The following is a 20,134-nucleotide window of genomic DNA, read 5'->3' on the forward strand; positions in this document are numbered from 1 at the left end:
ACTTCATCATTTGGTATTCCATCTCTTCCCATTCCACACTTTTTTTTTTTTTTTTCCAAAAAGCAGATTTGCTTTACTTCCGTATCGTTTGCACTGCTCATGCATGGTCGGAGTAACCACCAGCACTATCTTTGCTGGGATAATGCGTTTTTGTGTTCCCAGCTGCATTCTTGAATCTTTCAGCAATTTCGGTCAAATAATCTGTGCTTTTGCTAAAGATTGAAATTCAAAAGTTGACTGGGAGAGGATTTTTGTTTAATTTCGTGTTTTTGTCATCTGCAAATGCATACGTCATTTGATCCAACTAATCAGTGAGTTTGAGTGGGTTATACGCTAAGCTTTCCATATAAACACGAGTTTTTCTTCGGATAAGTTGGTGTATGTGCTCATGCTTATCCGTCTTCCTCTTATAATTCAAATATTTGAGAACAAATTCGCATGTCCAACGAGTGTCTTATTGGGTAAAGAATGCACGCCAACAAAAAAAGCATTTTGATCATATTGGCGCTCACGTCATGGCCAGTGCATTGCAGTTCACTCTACATCTTTTCTCTTCAAAATATCCCGGCACTCCTCGACGCACCCTTATTGTTTATCAAACTCTATTTCGCAGCCGTGGAATAGATTTGAACTACAACTCCGTCATGGTATTAAAATCACAGAGAAATGTTAACATGGTTATTGATTAACTATAGCTATATAATCTTTGTACTACAGTCAACTCTCCCTTACTCGACATTGAAGGGATCATCGAGTTAGGGAGGTATCGAGTTACAGAACACAAAACCAGTGCATCTGCGATCCAAGGGACCATCGAGTTGGCCATGAGGACCAACTTTTACTATGGTTCTCTAACTCGATATCGAGATACAGAATATCGAGTAAGGGAGAGTTAACTGTAGTTTGAAAAAATCTCAAGCTTGCAAACAAAAACAAATAGGCCTAATGTAAATTTGAATTTTCCAGGTCGCCTCTCCGGTGCAGATGGTTGAGTACGTGAATGATCCTGCCGTGGCCGTAGCAGCAGCCTATTCGAATCTGAATCCCATGTACACCACATCGCCATACGTTTCGACGGAGAGCATGTACATGACACCACCGGCACACTCATCGAACTTCTATTCAGTGTCTGACAACATATTCCATCAATACCGGCTGCAAGGCGTCGGTGGATATTTCCCAGAGTATGCATCAACACCAGCTCCCTATATAACAAACAATGGATTTGTTCCTTATGAAGGTTATGGCATAGCAAAAGACGAGCGATGGCACGACGCTGATAAATGCATGCCTGAAAACGATACTATCAATCGTGAAATGGACAATGATTACGAAAGTCCTGACATCCACAAGAAAACCAAGCAATCTCCTTCCCTCGAAGATGTATCATCTTCAGGGAAACCACTTCAATCGTCGGTTAACCTAACTAACACGTTGATCCCAAACTCTGGTCAAGATAGGCAGAATTCCTCAAATAATGTGATCAACAGTAATGTTATCAAGAATCCTAACACAACCAAAAGTCGCGAAACGAATGACATGCCACACTCCGACATGAAAGAAGAGGCATTGTCACCGCAGCATTTCGAACCACGACGGCAAACCGTTCTTATGTGGGGTACGTCACAAGCATCCAAAAACAAATACAATTGTTCAACCTACAACAACGATCACAGTTGTTCCAATAACACTACTCCAACTACCACTAGTTGTACCACGAATTGTTCGTCTTCACAATCTCCTGCTTCCAATGATCGAATTGTTGTTAATTCAAATGAAGAAAACAATTTAAATCTCGAACGGAATGAAACAGGAAAGGTAATCGTTGAGGGTGGATATTATTTAATTACAATGCACGATTGAAAACAGCATCAGAGCCACCTAAATTACAGCGGAGTGTTTAACTAGCAATGTGAACGTGCACTACCTAGCAATCCTTAAGATTATTAAACCATTCAAAAGCGATTATATTAGCTGCAACTCTACCATGCTTAGACAGCACTTTTTACGAATTGTAGTGTAAGGTGAGGCTAAATAAATTCATATCAGATCTTGAAGGTTTAAAGGGACTATTTCAAAATCTTATTCAAATCCGACTCGAAAGATTATCTAGTTTTGATGGTGGTAACAGTATTAACTTTGGCAATACTTATTCTATTTGTTCAATTTTACATTTATTTCTAGTTTTCAAATATCAATTCTATGCCATAGGGGATGTTTTGAATGTTCAGACATTTTTGCTTTTGAACAATTATTTAACAATATCCATAATATTTGACACAAAATTCACACCAAGTGAAACATTCTATTTCACTGGACTCAATCCAGGGCTAATCGTTTCGGTCACTCTGCGATTGTTTAGCCCAAGTCGATATTGTAGGCAGCACTCGAATGCAATTCGGAAAACTTGCTTCAATATCTACGATTCATTGCCATGGCAACCGGAAGGATCAATGTCTTTAACAACGTTAGTTATGTTTTCGTTCGCAGAATTCAGGACTTCAGTTGTCATTGAAAGCCCAATTCATAGTCACAATTTCATCTCACGGGTAGCCTTATTATCTCATATCACTAGTGTTCCAAGATTCATCAATTCTTCGCCACATCCAGTTTTTTATCGTCTAACAGAATTTTACTAATGCTAATACGTCCAGATCTATTTGCAATCATGTTCTTCATCGTGTTGGTGTTGTTCTCAGCATATTCACAACATGCTTCAACCAACATATTCTTCCAGCATTCGCCACCTTGTGAATACTAGATTTACCACGAAGAGTGTAGCAATTTCGTGGTTTATTCTACGCCGCCATGTTATCCCCATGAACTCTGGCAAATGTAGTGCACACGACGGTTAATGTGCTTGCCGTCCTTTTCGAGTATTTTACACGTTTCACTAGATCATGCTCATCGGGGCACTTGGGGTTCCGCGAAGCCTTGGAATGTGCTATGCGCCACGAAGATTCTGCATATGTTTTACCTCTTGTTTGTAATTACAGTTTTAGTTTAATTGAGATGAACTAGCCTAGGGCTGAAAATCTCATAAATAAAGATAATAATAATAATAATAAAGTTATAGTTTGTCAATCAACCCTAATATCGTGTAATAAAACTTTTGCGTCGCGGAACATTTTTTTTGAGCAGAGCTTCTGTTCCTAAGTTTCAAAGAGCAGTAATATAAGACAATTGAACCTGTATGCTCAAATACTCGATAATAATTGACGATTTTTTCTTTTATTTCTGTTCGAATCTGCCACTACGACCGGTTTTTAGAGCTATTTTGACATCACTCGTACACTTAGTGTAGTGTCGTATCACTCATTGCTATTGAGAGGCAATAAAATATCGATTTCGATACAGTTCTTGTTTGCTTTCTGAGGAAAGATTATTCATCTGAATACATCTGAAGGAATCAATTAAGTTAACAAGGTCCCGTCATTGAGACCCTTCGCAGAGAATTAACTAAACAAAAACGGCGCTTATCAATCATAATGATTAAATTTTGTGATAGAAACAAACCATTAGTATGCACTGATATTCGACCATGCATTGGAAACCAAGCCTAATTCTCGCCCAGCTGTTACAACTATCCTCAATAGACTACGAAAAATCTGGAGCTTATTTTTAACAACAACAGCATTTCAAAAAATAGGTTAGTTCAGTAATGAGGGTTCTCACATGTTGATTGATCAGTCGTCTTTGAAGCATTAGTACGTTCAGAGATCCCTGATCCATTTTTATTGATTGTATTGAATTAAGCCTCAGATGATCTCCAAGTCTTTTAACTATCCACAAGATAATGTTAAGTAATTGCTGTTCAGTTTAAAGACTGGTATCGGTTGATAGGATTAAATGCTGCAAACCCTTAAATTACTAAAACAATAATCCTAGTATGAAAAAAAGGATGATTCTAGGGATCGAGTCGGCAGATCTTACCTCGCAACTCACCACTCAAAGCAGAGGAGTTTTAGTGGTCTATTTTGTAAATCGAGCGGTTTTATGTGACTCATCTTTAGTCATTGTCGATCAAAGCAAGTTTGCATATTTCAGATGTCACCCGTCGACTCCCATAGTAATCTAGTCACATAAAGTGACAACTGTCGATAAACTCGAGTGACGGAGCCGAGTCGAGCGAAATTTTTGGTCGACAGTGACTCCAGTCGAGTCGTTTTTGATCGACTCGACTTATAAAATAAGGCCCTTATGGCGAAGTAGCCCGTCATTCGTTTTGGCAGCAATGATGATTTTGTTGCGAGCAATTTCAAAGTGATAAAACCCATTCTTGATAGTTTATATTGACTTGCAAAAGTATCACTGTACGCGCCAACATACATAAAGTATGCTGATACTTTTTCAGCTGTGTCAGTGCAAAACCAACTGATTTTCTTTGATACGAAATCGTGAGATGAATCAGCAACAATCATCAACGGTGCGTACAAATTTCAATGACGGCCTACTTCGCCTTATTGGCAAAACCCTAGTTATGAGAAAATAGGCTTTTGAGTTATCCAAATTTCCTCGCCAAAAAAAAAATGAATGAGAACTATGAAATTGGCAAATATGTTATTCTTTTTTTAATTCACGAAAAAACACTGAAAATACGTTGAGAAGTTTTAAAAAAATAAAGAAACATTGCGATATAATTAGGTTTAACATCAGGCCTGCCCAGCCTTTATGAACAGCGGGCCAAACTGGTGAAGAAATATTGTACGGTGGATTAAGGGGTCTATTTTGTAAATCGAGCGGATTCATGTGACTCGTCTTTAGTCATTGTCGATCAAAGTAAGCATGCGTATTTCAGATGTCAACCGTCGACTCCCATAGTAATCCAGACACATAGAGTGACAAGTGTCGATAAACTCGAGTGACAGAGCCGAGTCGAGCAACATTTTTAGTCGACAGTGACTCCAGTCGAGTCGTTTTTGGTCGACTCGACTTATAAAACAGGGCCCTAAGGTTCGACGATAAAAATGTCTCGACTGGAGTCACTGTCGACCAAAAAATTCGTTCGACACGGCGCTGTCACTCGAGTTTTTCGACAGTTGTCCCTTTATAGAAGAGTGCATGGTGACGTCACGGAAAATTCTCCTTCTCTGTCCCTCTTTCATCACGCTCAATTGACTGTCCTGCTCTTTGACACTCACTGCTGGAATTGTTTAGATTTTTTTATATGGAGTTGACATTCACTGCTGGAATTGTTGACATTTTTTTATATGGAGTTTCGATGTTAGGTCAGGCGTGCAACGATCTACATATGTGACTGAATTACTATGGCAGTCGACGGGTGACATCTGAAATACGCCTGCTTACTTTGATCGTCAGTGATTACAGACGAGTCACATGAATCTGCGTGATTTACAAAATAGACCCCTAAATCTCGAAAACTTATTCAAACAGACTCAAGTCAAATAGGTATACCAACTTATCGATTATCGATTCTACGTGTTTCGCAGACGAAATTATAATGTTTTGCTCTGAATCAACTCGATTTTTCACTTTTAGAACGGTTAATTTTAGGATTTACAAAACTACGAAAATAAGATTTTCAACTCTTGCAACCTAACCACTACATTCGCCGCTCCGCTGCATGGAGAGACAAAGTGACTTAACCACGAATCAAAACAAAACACTACTTGAGTCGGTTTTACACTGGTAGAAAAACGTCGCAAGTAACTGAATTAAACGGCTTATCATTTTGTTATATTTTTTTGTGTGGGAAGTTCCTATTATTTCCCACAAAACAATTATGACAAAATGATAGTTTTTGAACGCATGTATGCAAAATTTAAGCAATGTACACGGCGAAACATGGTAAAAAGGTGGTCATTTTAAAACAGTTTTAGAAGACAGGTTGTGATTCTTCTGAATTAATTTTCTCAAAACCGAGTAGGTAATCAAAAGTAATCGAAAAATGTTGATGCTCGCAAGCAGTTTCAACACTTGTAATTAGAGTTACATATTTCTCAGGGGCACATAAATGTACTGACGAGCCTCCAACCAATCCGTCTCCTAGCTCATCGGAATTCTAGTGTGCTGCGCTAAACGAGGCTCACGAAAATTCTAAAAGCGCGCTTGGTGATGTGCTCTCGGTGAGACTCGGCTCATGCGCTGCTCGGCGCTACAGCTCGCCAACGGTCTCCAAGTTGTGAAACAACTGCTTAGTAACGAAGAGCCTCTACAACTATTTTCGCCTCATTATGCAGGCGTCTAGATGGCTTACATGATATGGTCGAAGACTCGCGATCCAAGAGTTGCAATTTCGATCCTCGTTGAAAACTTTTCTAATCACTTCAATTATTGCGCTAAATTTTAAACAGCACATGTGACGGAGCGCATGAGACCGCAGTGAGACACATCTCAAGAAAAATGAGGCGCACCAAAAAAGGTCTCACAATGTACAGCGCTCCCGTGCGCTTGCAAGCAATGAGGCTCCTGCACCTAATACAGTACGTGCACAGTAACTCTACTTGTAATACCGTGGTGAATCAAAATTCGGACTGAACCAATATCCGGACACTCTGGATATATTTAATTAATTGAATATGAAATCGAACAATAAATATTTGTTGTAGGGGAAGGGGTGGTAAAATGAACACCTTAAGGAAATCATTTTGTTTCTGATAGAAAAACGAGAAGTTTTTATGGTTCTATCGCACAACATCAAAAATAGGGATGTAAGCTATAGCAGCGACATGGATTCAGACTAAAAAAGCTAAATTTTCACATATTTTCATCTCTACCAAAAAGCGATGCAAATGTTCATTTTACCTGCACTATGTAGGTAAAATGAACAGCGGCTGGTGGTAAAACGAACACCATGCAAAAAACGTGAGCAAAACAAATATTTCTGAAAATTTTTATTGCCCCACCGCAAATACATCCATTAATGATTGTAACCCACTCAAAAAGAATTCTAAAGGTATCAGATTTGACATCATATCATAACGATATTCACCGCTCCGAAAAACCTCAAGTCTTCCGAGCTAAAAGTTACGTCAGTTCTAATTTTCAAACGTGGTTTTCTAAAATCTTAGTTTTAGTTGATATTTTCACTTCAATTGACCTACGTATCAACTCGAACACTCATATTTATGCTCTAAATCGTCCGTGCATGATCAAAATTCATCGAAATTTGTTTTTTCTCGGTAAAAGGCACGATGTTCATTTTACCACCCCTGTTCATTTTACCACCACTTCCCCTAATTAATATTCCTAACTTTCAATATTACTGTTCATTTTAATTCATTGTTTCATCTAGTAATCCTTTGCAATAAAATTTTGAAAATAAAAAGAAAATTGGCTGCACCACTTCAGTGTCATTCCTGCAAAGAACCAATTTCATACTAAAAAAATCGACACACTTTCGATAAAGTTATTAAACTACACAATTTTGGTACTGTACGTCTCTAAGAAGTGTATGGTATAATAATTTTCAAGTGTGTGCTCGAAATAGTGAAAATGAGCATTTAAGCATTTTTAGTGTGAAAAAAGGCTGTCTCAAACGCTGTCCGAATTTATAGGCAAGTGATCATTAACCCGGACGTTTCATAGACACATAAAATTTAGTGCGTTTAGAAAAAAAACATAGAGTGAATTGCTATAAAGTTGTATAATAACATTACGAAAAGTAAAATCAATCTCTTGTGAATTGATTTACGAAAAAGTGTTAATATTGAGGATCATTTCCGTGAACCTCAAATGCAGAATGTTGGCAGGGGTGCAGCTAAAGCAAAAATAATTCTAGTCAATATTTTGATCCGTGTATGCGAATGTAAGCATCTAATTTTTTTTTTTTTTTTTTTTTTTAATACCCTCCACTGACCCCCATACCAAAAAGCTCATACTGAGCTCCCTGGTAATGGACACTTACAAAAATAGAAAAACTAATAATTAATTACAAAACGCGGAGATAAGGAAAAACAACAATAGCAAAATGAAATCCCAGTGGAACTTTGTTCCTTTGAAGGGATTTACTGAATGAACAACTAAATTTAAATCTGAAATAAGTTAACTAGTGATAGGTTTTGTGGTTTTAACGAATAAACTAAACTAAAATCTAAACATGCAGGGAAAAACCAGCAGAAGCCAGAAAAAACCTACATAAACAAAAGGTTAACACGATCAAAGAATATATTCATTTACGTTCCTCAATATGTACTGTTTTAACTTGCTTTTAAATAGTATGATATTTGAAATTGACTTTAAGTCGGAAGGAAGTCCGTTATACTTCAATGGCCCGTAATTTTTGATACGCACAAGACCCATGTTCGTGCATGCATTGCTTCTCAATAGTTCATTTGCTTGTCTAGTATGTTGTATGGTAACTCTGGTCGGAAAAACAATATTGTGGTGAAAAGTACGATTGCACAAGATATTATGTACAAACATGATAGTTTGTGTATCCCGCAAACCAAGAATGGGTATAATTGTATGCTGTTGTAATTTTATTATATTGGAGATTTTTAGTTGAAGTGAAGTGCCTTTTATTAGTTTTTCACTTGTGTTTTCAACCCAAACGCATCTGTCCGGATGTCGATGCTAAATCGTCCGGCATTTTTATGTATGTGTCCGAATTTAAAATTTAAACACGATATGCTTCATCAATTCAACGTTTTACATGTGATAATTGCATTTTTAAGTAAATTTTTTTGTCTAAGATCCAAAGTTTTAACATGTATCTATGTGAATAAAAATAACAGTTATACCAGAAGTAACAAAAACATATTGAAAATAGTGTTTTAAGTTTCGACGTTGCTTAAGTGTCCGGGTTCGTTTCTCTTGATGAAATTGAGATGAAGATATGTAATTGCTTCTGCTTAGGATTACCTATGTATTTAATTTCACATTGTATTATTTGAAAATCCTGAACCCTTATAACCCCAATTTTATTAGAATTCAGTAAGATAACGAGAATTTTTTAAGAGAATATTTTGTCAATGATTTTATTGGAACCCTGTTCAAGATTTTGCATGGAAAAATGTTTGAAATTCATACCCAATGAGAGAATCAAATTTATGATTTCATGAAATTGTGATTGGCCTTTTCAAGTAACTTTTGTTCAAGCCGAAATACAATTTTAGGTGCAAGCAAATAATAATCAAGCTGCAAAACATCAAACACCGTACGTTGGGCAGCTCACTTAAGGGTATCAGAAAACATATCAGGATGCATTCAACATAATTCAGAAATTTCTAAAATTAGTTGTGTAAAAATTCATTACGTAGCTCATAACAGTTGCGTAATGAAAAGGCGTTACGTAATAGTTATAACGCAACTGATTTCAGTTGCGTAACGACTTTCACAACACTACAAAATTCAGTGCAGGCCGTTTCATGACACCAGTCTTCTAAGAGCATCCTTCTGCTCCCAGATTTACACATGCATGCTTCGAAATCATCTCAATGCGCGGGATCATTTTGAATCCTGATTTTTCCAATCTCAGCGTGCGTGATTTATGCAAGGATTCAATCCCACGATTGGATCTCTGATATTACGCTCATAGGCAATAGATTCAAGGTGAAATGCTCTTCGTCTGGAATATTTAATGTTTCATAGGGGAATGGGGCAAATAAAACCTGACTACCGAACAAGCGACAAAGTAATATGGAAGGCAATGAAATGCAGCAAATAAGGGTAGAGTAGAAATGGTATCACACCACTGCAAATTGCGACTACTTCTGGTTATTTTCACCCAAGAAATTAATCTAGACAAAAACTCAAATGCCGAAGTTTCGTTGAATCAAGACATGTTTCAACGGGTATTCAATCAATAGCCCATGATTCATATTTTCTGTTTGAGAGCTCGGAGTCCCGTCTACACGAGGAGTCATTACGTCAGGTCAGAATGTTACCAAAAATTGTCGCTAGTTCCCAGAAACTATTCACTGGAAGCAACTGTGCATGATAAAATCTTTCAGACACATTTCAAATGTGTCCTGTCAGACAAAAGTTTTCATCCGATATGGAATGAAATATCAATCCTTACTCGATTGATTTACCCGGCTAACAATCGATCAAAGATTGAATCCTGGGATTCAATCCTCTCATACATGTGGCATGATTCATTGCATGCCTGGATTTGAACAAAAGATGCGCGTAGAATTAATCTTGCTCTGATGGTTTTTGATCTCTGCAGCTCTTGGAGTGGGATTTTTTGAAGACTGCATGACATATTTGCAATATGAAAAACAGCCTATTACGAACAGAAATTGCAAAATACACGCTCAAAAAAGAATTTTGGAAAACGTGAACTGTCAAAAATACACCATGAACTACCACCAATGGTCACATAAACATGATCTAGTTCACGGTGTATTTTTGTTGTTGACGAGTTCACGTCTGCTGTTCACGGATTTTTTTCTGTGTAGTAGTTTACGCAACAAGTTGCGGAACGATAATTTTCATAGCACGTACATTTATCCAACGAGGCTTGCCGAGTTGAATAGTTACGACGAGTGCTGTAAAAATCGGGTTCGGCAACGAGTTGCGTACAACATTTTTTGCAATTTCGTAGATGACCCCGAGGGTATCAGAAATCATATCGGAATGCATTCACCATTATTTTACAATTTCTGAAAAAATGTTGTGTATTGATTTATTACGCAACTCAAAACAGTTGCGTAATGAGGAAGCGTTGCGTAATGAATCAATACAGCACTGGTTTCAGTTGCGTTATGACTATTACCACACTGTATAATTCAGTTCAGGAAAGTAGGTCGTTCATGACAGATTGGCGTGATGAAAAACAGCCTATTACGATGAGAAATTGCAAAAACTACTATCACCGAACTGTTCAGCTGAAGGAAGTTAAGTAAAACTAAGAGTAATAGGATAACCAATACATTTTGGACCCCCTGGGTCATTTTTCAACAAATTTCCGCTCTTGAATCAAAAGATCAACTCAATTCGCAAGTCAAGTGATAAGATAGGACTGTTTCACACTTGCATCATCCGTTTATGCATAGAGAATGTCTTTATTTTGACCTAAATTAATTTAATTCAATCGGTTTGTCCACGCAACCGTTACAACACGTTTCAAGCAGAAATTGAAGACGTCAGAAATTGTTCAAAAACCCAAAAAACAAAAACCTTTTTCAAATTTTAGTTCAGAAAGCGAAAACTCTTTCCGTTCTCTATTGTTAATCGATTGATTAGACTATGCGCAAATATATTAAACCAAAAATATCTTTGATTTACTCTCCAAACAAATATAAATGCCGGTGGTCCAAAATATATACTTTAAGGGTCCAACATGTTTTTGGGTGGCCAACATAATGAAAAATAGTGCTTCACAATTGAATAATTTTAGACGTCTTTTGGACCATGCATGACCGTATGAGCATTTTTATTTTACAGAGGAAGCTTTTCTCTAGATTTTTGCATCTTCATTGACTTGGATACGCTGTGTAAGTAATTAATTCGTACAAAAACCCAAAATCATTTCCTTTGGGGATCCAAAATACGACCGTTACCCTACCGTTATATATTTTAAATGTATCCATATATTTTATGAGCGGAAGAAGACTTCTTGGAAAATAAGAGAGCCCTGTACCAAAAACTTTTAATAAACTTGAACTTCAAATAATTTATATTGCCTAAAATGCCTATTTTCAATATTTCTATAACGTTGTAATCAAATGTTGCTTTTCCATTCGCAGGATCTTGGCAAAAACGACGACGTACTAGTCCCAACAGCGAGAATCCCCAGTCATGAGCAAATCGGTGTTTGTCCAAATGATGAGAAGCTCATCAACAGTCCTCTGTTATCGCTATCCGATGTAACAAATACATTATTGGAACAATAACTGTTCTATGTGTTATTTTAATTATTTTGATGACAAACCGAATACTAACAAAATAAAGTATTAATATTTTTTGAAGATTCAGTTTTTAGTAAAAAGGTAATTTTACATTCCAAGTAAATAAATTTTCTATCCATCTTCTATATAAATAAAAATACAGTTGTGTTTGTATGTCACGAAATAGCTTCAAATGGAAAATTCTGAAAGTCTTATTTTCTTTATAAATAGGAAAGCAAATATTTTCTAGCTTGCATTTACTCCAAGGGTCGATAATCCACGAAATCCAAATTGGGTTGCTATAATGATCCTTAGAAAAACTGAAAATAACTCAAAATTTCAATGAGTCGATGATACCTTCGATATTGTCTCATGGAAGGTTGACTGTATAAATGGTCAGCAAACGAGATAACTGATCGAATCGAGTGTGTCGGCAGAAGCAACAACTACCCACTATATCACTACTATGGAGAAACATCAATATCCCTACTAGAAATTTGGATGGAGATTTCGGATCACAATAAAAATAAAACGGAAAATTATTGTTCGTAAATTTCTTTTGATTTGTTGGCGTTATAGTTCTTTATCACGTTATACACTGATTTTCGAGTATCAATGACTACATCCTTTACCAAATTTCGGAAAAATAGATCATGTGGTTTTTCCGTGTACCTTTCGAAAAACTCCAAGGAGTCCTGCAGCTTCAAGGTTAGATCGTAGTTTTTCTGTATTTGGGCCAATATTTGCTCCTCCGTTGGGGTGGATAAAGATTCAGCAGATAGCCACTCTTTGATTTTTATCTGTAAACGACAGCAAAATTTCAGATGCTAAATTTGTATGTTAACTAACAGTGTTGTAAGCTGAGTCGTCTCAAAATCTTATCTCCTAATTTGCAGATGCTCACAAAGCAATGAAGTTGCGCATGCTTGAGGTAGGCTAGTCGGAATGTCTGCTGAGCATACAGAAGCCTACTAAATTTGCTTCAAGTACTTCGGGAAAGGTCAAATCATAAAATGCCTAAAATATGCGCGAAAGTCATTCGAGTCAGCAACGGGAACTGAATACCGGATCGGTTTTAGAAGAAGCGATGGAAATGTTGACATAGGGCCGACTCGAATTCCTAAGGTGACGCCCATATCGTCCATATTTTGGAATTTTTTGGACTCCCTCTCCCCCTCGTGATCTATTTTCCATACAAAAATTCTTAATTTGTGTGGATCGTGGTCTTTGACCAAATAATATCCTCACCCTTTAATGATTACGTGGTTTATGGACGACCCCTAGTGTGGTGATAGCAAAGACTAGAGCTACGATTGTAACACGAATTAATTCGTCCGAGATTGGCAGTTTGACCGGATGCGACAGAATTATAATTAAATTAAAAGCGAGAAAAACCACGACGTATAACCTCTCTCCTTAGATACAGCGGGCAAGCTGTTGGAGAGGTTAATATTCAATATGCTAGTACCGTATACGGAAAGTGCGGAAAGTTTGTCGACCAACCAGTTCGGTATTTTTTTTAGACATCGACGCTTCCAAAGGACAATAGGGTCCTAAAGCCCTGTCCTAATTTTAGTACCAAACGATTAAGTTTAGGCCAGAATCACATGTTTACTCAATTTTTGTATGATTTTCGTTGGTTTACGGCCAAAAAACATTTTTTTCGGATTTCTGGGACTTTGTCACACCCTTTGGTTTAAACTCAAATTTTGGGTGTATTTTGTTTTCCGTGTCCCTTCCGAAATGTCAAATAGGAACAACACCAATGTTAAAAAGATGAGCCCCTGTGGCGTTTTTGCCGACTCAGTGAATGTCAAACATGATCTAAAGTGGCAAGGTTCAAATTTGAACCTATTTTTGTAATTTAATTTTAAATGTGATATAACCGTTATTTGAACAGGTTGGTTGGTTTGGTTTGACTTTATTAACGAGATTTTTAGCCCTGGGCTAGTTCATCTCGGGACCAACGGCTTTACATCCCTTCCGAAAGAAGTCGTCACTATAACTTTTTACGTCATAAGTGACTATGTCGGGGATGGGATTCGATCCCAGGTCCTCGGCGTGAGAGGCGAGTGTTCTAACCACTACACCAGGTCCGTCCCCGTTATTTGAACAGGAAAAAATGCTAAAGTGATTGCAAGAACATACTCTTTCGTCTTATTAAATAAAAACAAGATTTCATTAAAAATTTTAGGACCCTATTATATCCTATGAAGCAAGCACCACACTAGACAACGGACTAGCATGCAACGTACAGTGGCACAGCCGGAACACGTTCCTGACAAAAAGCTTCCCAGGATGAAGCATGAATCGAACACACATTCCTTGGATCGATGCGGTTAAATGCTTGGTAACGCTAACCACGAAGCCTTCTTCTTCTTCTTTTCTGGCGTTACGTCCCCACTGGGACAGAACCTGCTTCTCAGCTTAGTGTTCTTATGAGCACTTCCACAGTTATTAACTGAGAGCTTACTATGCCAATGACCATTTTTGCATGCGTATATCGTGTGGCAGGTACGAAGATACTCTATGCCCTGGGAAGTCGAGAAAATTTCCAACCCGAAAAGATCCTCGACCGGTGGGATTCGAACCCACGACCCTCAGCTTGGTCTTGCTGTATAGCTGCGCGTTTACCGCTACGGCTATCTGGGACCACGAAGCCTACGATTACTGAATGCGTTGAGCAGCGCACACTAGGGGCGATAGCGCAAGCATTTCACCACCTCAGAGCTCTGTTGCAATTCTAAGAGTTTTCATGATAGGATTTTTCAATACGACACAGGGAATGAACAGAAATGCGTTCGAATTACCATTAGAGTACCTCAAGGTTCAATCCTGGGCATGTTATTATGGGAAGCAATGTACGAGGATGTACTGAGGCTGTCCCTTCCGAATTAAAATTGTAGGACGTAACTGCAGCAGCATCTATCTCCATGTGTGTATCATAGCCGGGACGACGATCATCGGGAAGATTAAGGAATAAATCGATGTGCTTCAACGCTCTCTCAAAATTTTAACTCAATTGGTTGCTTCACCAGCTGGCGCATTCGATTTGAAGTTTGTATGGGATATTCGTCTCAAATATATTGAAAATTGATCCTATGTCACTGTTTCGTTCCGTATACTAATTGTTCGCGTTCAAATAACAGGGTGTCTACTCGTTTACCGAAATGAAATTCCCTGATATTTCCAGGTTTTTCCCGGTTTCACTAAAAAAAGAATCCAGGTTCAAGAAATACTCTAATTTTATATGTTTAAAGCAAACTAATGACAAATTTTGAAGTGTTTTTTATTTAATAGCTATTTATACGCTTTTAAACATTATTTAAAGCATGCTGAAGCTATTCCAATATCCAATACCACAATATGAAGGTGCTAACGATACTAAAGCTTAAGTTTTATTCAAATGAATTGTATTTTCAAATGATGATGTCTTTTATTTTGTTTATAAGAGCTCTGTGAAAAGAACGGAACTTTCAAGTACATCAATATGCTTCTTCTTGAAAGTATTTTTAGTACATATTATTTACTGTTCATTTCCATTGGTCGTTTAAATAACTAAGACAGCTTCATGGGCGCAAAAGTAAAACTTTATTTGGATTTGTGGCAATAAATACTAAGGTAACCGATTTATTAGCAAATAATCATACAGTTCTACCCTGCAAAAAATCCAAATTCTTTAAAATATCTCAAATTGAATCAATTGTTAGTGATTATGTGCTACATATTTAAGTAGATATATACCCATTTAAAGTTATTTAAATAATCCATAAAACTATTGGCTCCCGGGTCCATTTTTTCGGATAATAGCAACACGTATTATCAAGCCCCTGAGTAACCGCATTTGACCATATAACATTTAACTGTGGCAATTTTATTTAATAAATGATTTAATAAATTGAGGATCTTTTTAAAACTTTTTTTTTTGTCGTGACATTATGACGACATATCGGCAAATCTGGTATATGTAAGGACAAACTTTCATTGATGTATTACGACGACATTATGAGAGAGATGGACTGATATCTTTATTTGAGATTTTCATTCTCCAAGAATTTTCGTAAGGAATTCTTCCAAAAAACTTGTTTTGGATATTTCGAAATAAAACCAGGATTTTCTCCAAAATATATTACAAAAAATACCTCAGGGCTTCCATTAAAAACTCCTACATATATTATTTCAGATATTTTTTTTTAAAAAGCCCTTAGTCCTCTAGGATTTTATCTGATGATTCTCCACTCAGTTTTTCTAGAACATCCTCCAAGATTCCCGTTTAAAACATGTTGTAATATTCAACCAGAGGCTTGTCCAGATGTCCCCAAGGATTTTTTTTTTTTGATCTTGGCTACAATTTTTTCTGAGGATACCTTCAGGAACCACTACAGAGATTGCTTCTAAGATGTCTTAAGAAATTCCATTAATTACATAAATGGAACATAGTTGAAGCTGCAGTCCACTCGTAGCTTTCAGATAGCGCAATGTTCTTTTTGCCTCCGTCCAGTCGGCTACTGTTGGGTTACTGACTCGGCGTCCTAGTATCGAAGCACTAATTCCAATGTCAGGACGGGTGTGTACGGATACATAAAGCAGACCACCCACAAGGCTCTGGTATTTATCATTATTGGGTAGCCTTTCTACCTCCTCCTTCAGCTGAATGTATCCCGGGTCCATTGGAATGCGAGATCCGTTAGCATCGTCCAAACCAAAACTAGCCACCATTCGGTTAATGTATGCTTGCTGGTTTAAACAGTAACCGTTTTCAGTTTTAGTGACCTGTATTCCTAAAAACTGTTTAACATCTCCAAGGGCGGTCATTTGGAACTTGCTGTTCAACGCTTCAAGAATTTCCTCATACTCCTCCTGGGTGCTTGTGCAGATCAACATATCATCGACGTACACCAGAATAAACGTCAACTTCTTATTACGCCAACGCACGTACAGACACGGATCAGCTTCTGCAGGCTTAAATCCCATCTGGCGTAGAGTCTCATCTAATTTACGATTCCAATACGGGCCGACTGCTTCAGTCCATATAAACTCTTCCGTAACAAGCAAACTTCGTTGGGTTCTGCAGCAACGCCTGGTGGAATCTTCATATACACAGTCTCCTTCAAGTCACCGTTCAGATATGCTGTCTTAACATCCACGTGTTTTACCAGCATGTTACGACGACTTGCGATTGTTAGCAGCATTCTAAACGTGACTTGCTTTGCAACAGGTGCAAAGATCTCATCGTAGTCAAGACCGAATCGTTGTTTGTGCCCCTGGGCCACTAGGCGCGCTTTATAACTGCTAAGCCTTCCGTGTTCATCCAGCTTTCGCTTGTATATCCAACGGCATCCAATTATTTTCTTTCCAGGTGGCAACTTGACCACATCCCACGTTTTGTTCTCACGATGCGAAATGAGTTCATCCTTCATAGCGGTAATCCACTGTGCACTTTCGGTTCCGGTTGTGGCTTGCTTGTAGCTCCTGGGTTCCGATGACTGTGGACGGGCAAATCTACTGCTAGCAGAAAAACGATCCGGCGGAACGCCCTTGTTTGTCCGATTCGAGCGGCGTAGATCGCCACTGGATTGCTCCTCCTCAATTTCACCAAACTCCTCCTGAACCACATCACTTTCATCGCCGTGCTCCGAAACGTTTTCTTCGCTATTACAGGCATCTTCATACATAGTGGGTTCATCTTCATAACCATGGAAATCTTCTTCTTCATATCCATAGAAATCTTCTTCATCCGATGCAAATCCATCTGGTGGTCTATCCATATGGCTCTCTGTAGTTGCAGGTACAGACACCGGCGGTAGTTCTTCCACAACGTGATCTTCTGGCGCGTCTGGAGTACTCGAGTCAGGGTTTTCTTTTGGGGGTAGAAACCTTGCATCGCGACTGAAAACAATTTTGTTCGTTTTCGTATCTATAAAGCGCCACGCCTTATGTTGCGATGAATACCCTACAAAAGTCATTTTCACCGCCTTTGATTCGAGTTTAGTACGCTTTTCTTTCGGCACAAATACATAGGCTTCGGAGCCGAAAATTTGTATCATTCCAAAGTCCGGCTTTTCACCGCTCCACATTTCGTACGGTGTCAACTGGATCGGTTTGGTAGGTAGCATGTTTTGAAGGAAATTGGCTGTGCTAACAGCTTCAGCCCAATACCGGTAATGCATACCAGCATCAATAATCATGCAGCGAGCCATCTCAACTAATGAACGATTTTTTCGCTCAGCAACGCCGTTTTGTTGCGGCGTATAGGCTGTAGTAAATTGCTGCAAAATTCCTTCATTCTTCAAGAAACGAACCAGCTCCGTTGCACGGTACTCACCGCCTTGATCAGATCTAATCATTTTTGGTGGTTTACCAAATCGTGTCTTCATACACCGCACGAAGTCTTTGATTGCCTCGACAGTTTCTGACTTCTTGTGCAGGAAATATAACGTGGTGTATCGGCTAAAATCGTCGATAAGCGTTAAAAAATAGCGGTGACCACCTGGTGTGACTGTGTTCATGGGTCCACACAAGTCACTGTGCACCAGGTCAAGAACGGCTTTCGATTTGATTTTAGCCTTTTTGGGAAATGGAAGACGAGTCATTTTCCCTTGCAGACACGTTTCACAAGTGATATTAGAGGAACAGCTACCTACCTTGATACCAGTCGCTAGCTGCTTATTCTCCATTTCTCGGATGGCTTGGACATCCCTGTGTCCTAGTTTATGGTGCCACTCATGTACACAGTGTTTTCCGCAACTTTGCTCCATCGCTGCACCCGCTTGTTCCGCCAATCTCAAGTGGTAAAGGCCCATATACCTGGGGGCAACTGCAGCAATCCGACTTCCTCTTGATATTGTACATCCTGTTTCACTGAAAGTAACCGTGGCTCCTTTTTGCACCAGCTTACTCACTGATACTAGGTTCATATCGAGATCCGGAACATACAAGACCTCACTTAACACGATTTGTTTCACTTTTGAGTCTTGTCCATAGCAACGCAATTTGCAAATTCCGATACCTTTCACATCAGCACTTTTCCCGTCCGCGACCGTAACTGATTTCGGAGTGTCATCGCGCAATGTGTCCAACGATTGGAAATATCCCTTATTGGTGCACATATGTGAACTTGCGCCCGAGTCGATTATCCAGCCGTCGACCGAATTCGAGACCGCACTGTCACTTACACCGAACGCGAACACTTCTTCTTCCGATTTTGCCAGTTTAGCTTTTTCTGCTTTACGATCAGACTCACTCTGACTTCGCGCACTTTCTTCTTTATTTTTCTTCGTCAAAAGCTTGCAGAAACGCTTTTTGTGTCCCGCCTTTTGACAGTGATGGCACACAATATTCTTCTTCTTGTCTTCCGCTTTCATGGCGATGCCTTCTGCTGGTGTTTTCTCCTTTCGCTTGAGGACCTCGTTGACGATTTTGCCTTTTACGAGTTCCAACGTCAAATCGTCCTCCGAACGGTTCTCCAACGTAGTTGTTAACGCATCAAATGAGCTAGGCATGCTACGAAAGACTAGAATCACTTGCAATTTGGTTCCGGCATTCGCAAGCTTCTCGAAAAGATCTTCATATTCCTGCAGATGCTCCACAATGTCATCGCCCTCGTGATACTGAAGGTCACAAATCCGCTTCAGAAGTTGCACCTTGGAAGTCAACGTTTTCTTCTCGTGTTGTTGCTTCAAATTATCCCACACAGCCTTCGCGGTCGTAGTGTTCCGAATATGGCCGTGTTGACTCCGAGAAAGCAGCAATCCGATTGTCGCACGCGCTCTCTGATCTGCTTCTTCCCAAGCAGCAATCTCAGCCGCGTTTGCGCCGTCAGCAGCAGGTTCAGGCTTCACTCCCGGCGAAACGTACTTCCACAATCCTTCTCTTACGAGCAGAAATTCCACTTCCAGCTTCCACGAGTCGTAATTTTCATTATTCAATTTCGCAATACCCGTTCTCTCCATTTTCAATTTTCGCGATCACACTTGAAACGAACCGAAAAATTGCGATTTTCAATGCACACGAAAACAAAATGGCTAACACCGGCCCATAACCTATTGGGAGGTAGAGCAGAGCTAATACAACACAACCAATCAGGTAGAGAGAACGAATTCAACTGTACTTTTATTCAAAGCTCAAATGGAAAGGAAATGGAAAAAGTTCGTGATGTAAAGTCTCCACACGGCAGGGTTGCCATGCTATCAAATCATGTATACAATTTCATACTCGAAAGGATCCTCACTCAGGATCAAAACAGCTCATACAGTGTTTTGAGAGCGGCGCAGCCGAATTTTTTTTTTCGAATGAAGAGAGTTTTCTGGCAAATAATGATAGCTCTGGGTTATGACCCA

The 20,134-nt window shown here is 38.8% G+C and overlaps 2 protein-coding genes across 4 annotated transcripts in view; one reads left to right on the forward strand and one right to left on the reverse strand.

Moving 5' to 3' along the window:
* The window catches only part of LOC5575425 (aryl hydrocarbon receptor), a 117,654-nt gene extending 105,818 nt beyond the window's left edge, over nucleotides 1-11,836 (forward strand). Inside the window, exons 10-11 of one of the 3 annotated variants that reach the window (XM_021854311.1) lie at nucleotides 967-1,818; nucleotides 11,655-11,836. In XM_021854311.1, coding sequence (XP_021710003.1) covers nucleotides 967-1,818; nucleotides 11,655-11,801 — 999 coding nt within the window. In that variant the 3' untranslated portion in view covers nucleotides 11,802-11,836. The remainder of the gene's footprint in view (nucleotides 1-966; nucleotides 1,819-11,654) is intronic. The other 2 variants (XM_021854312.1, XM_021854313.1) reach the window with 2 other exon arrangements.
* Nucleotides 11,837-12,299: 463 nt separating this feature from the next.
* LOC5575422 (UPF0668 protein C10orf76 homolog) overlaps nucleotides 12,300-20,134 on the reverse strand; it is a 42,167-nt gene continuing 34,332 nt past the window's right edge. The window contains exon 9 of the mRNA XM_001661894.2: nucleotides 12,300-12,595. Coding sequence (XP_001661944.2) covers nucleotides 12,335-12,595 — 261 coding nt within the window. The 3' untranslated portion in view covers nucleotides 12,300-12,334. The remainder of the gene's footprint in view (nucleotides 12,596-20,134) is intronic.

The sequence above is a fragment of the Aedes aegypti genome, chromosome 3 (assembly GCF_002204515.2).
Source record: "Aedes aegypti strain LVP_AGWG chromosome 3, AaegL5.0 Primary Assembly, whole genome shotgun sequence".
Taxonomy (NCBI): domain Eukaryota; kingdom Metazoa; phylum Arthropoda; class Insecta; order Diptera; family Culicidae; genus Aedes; species Aedes aegypti.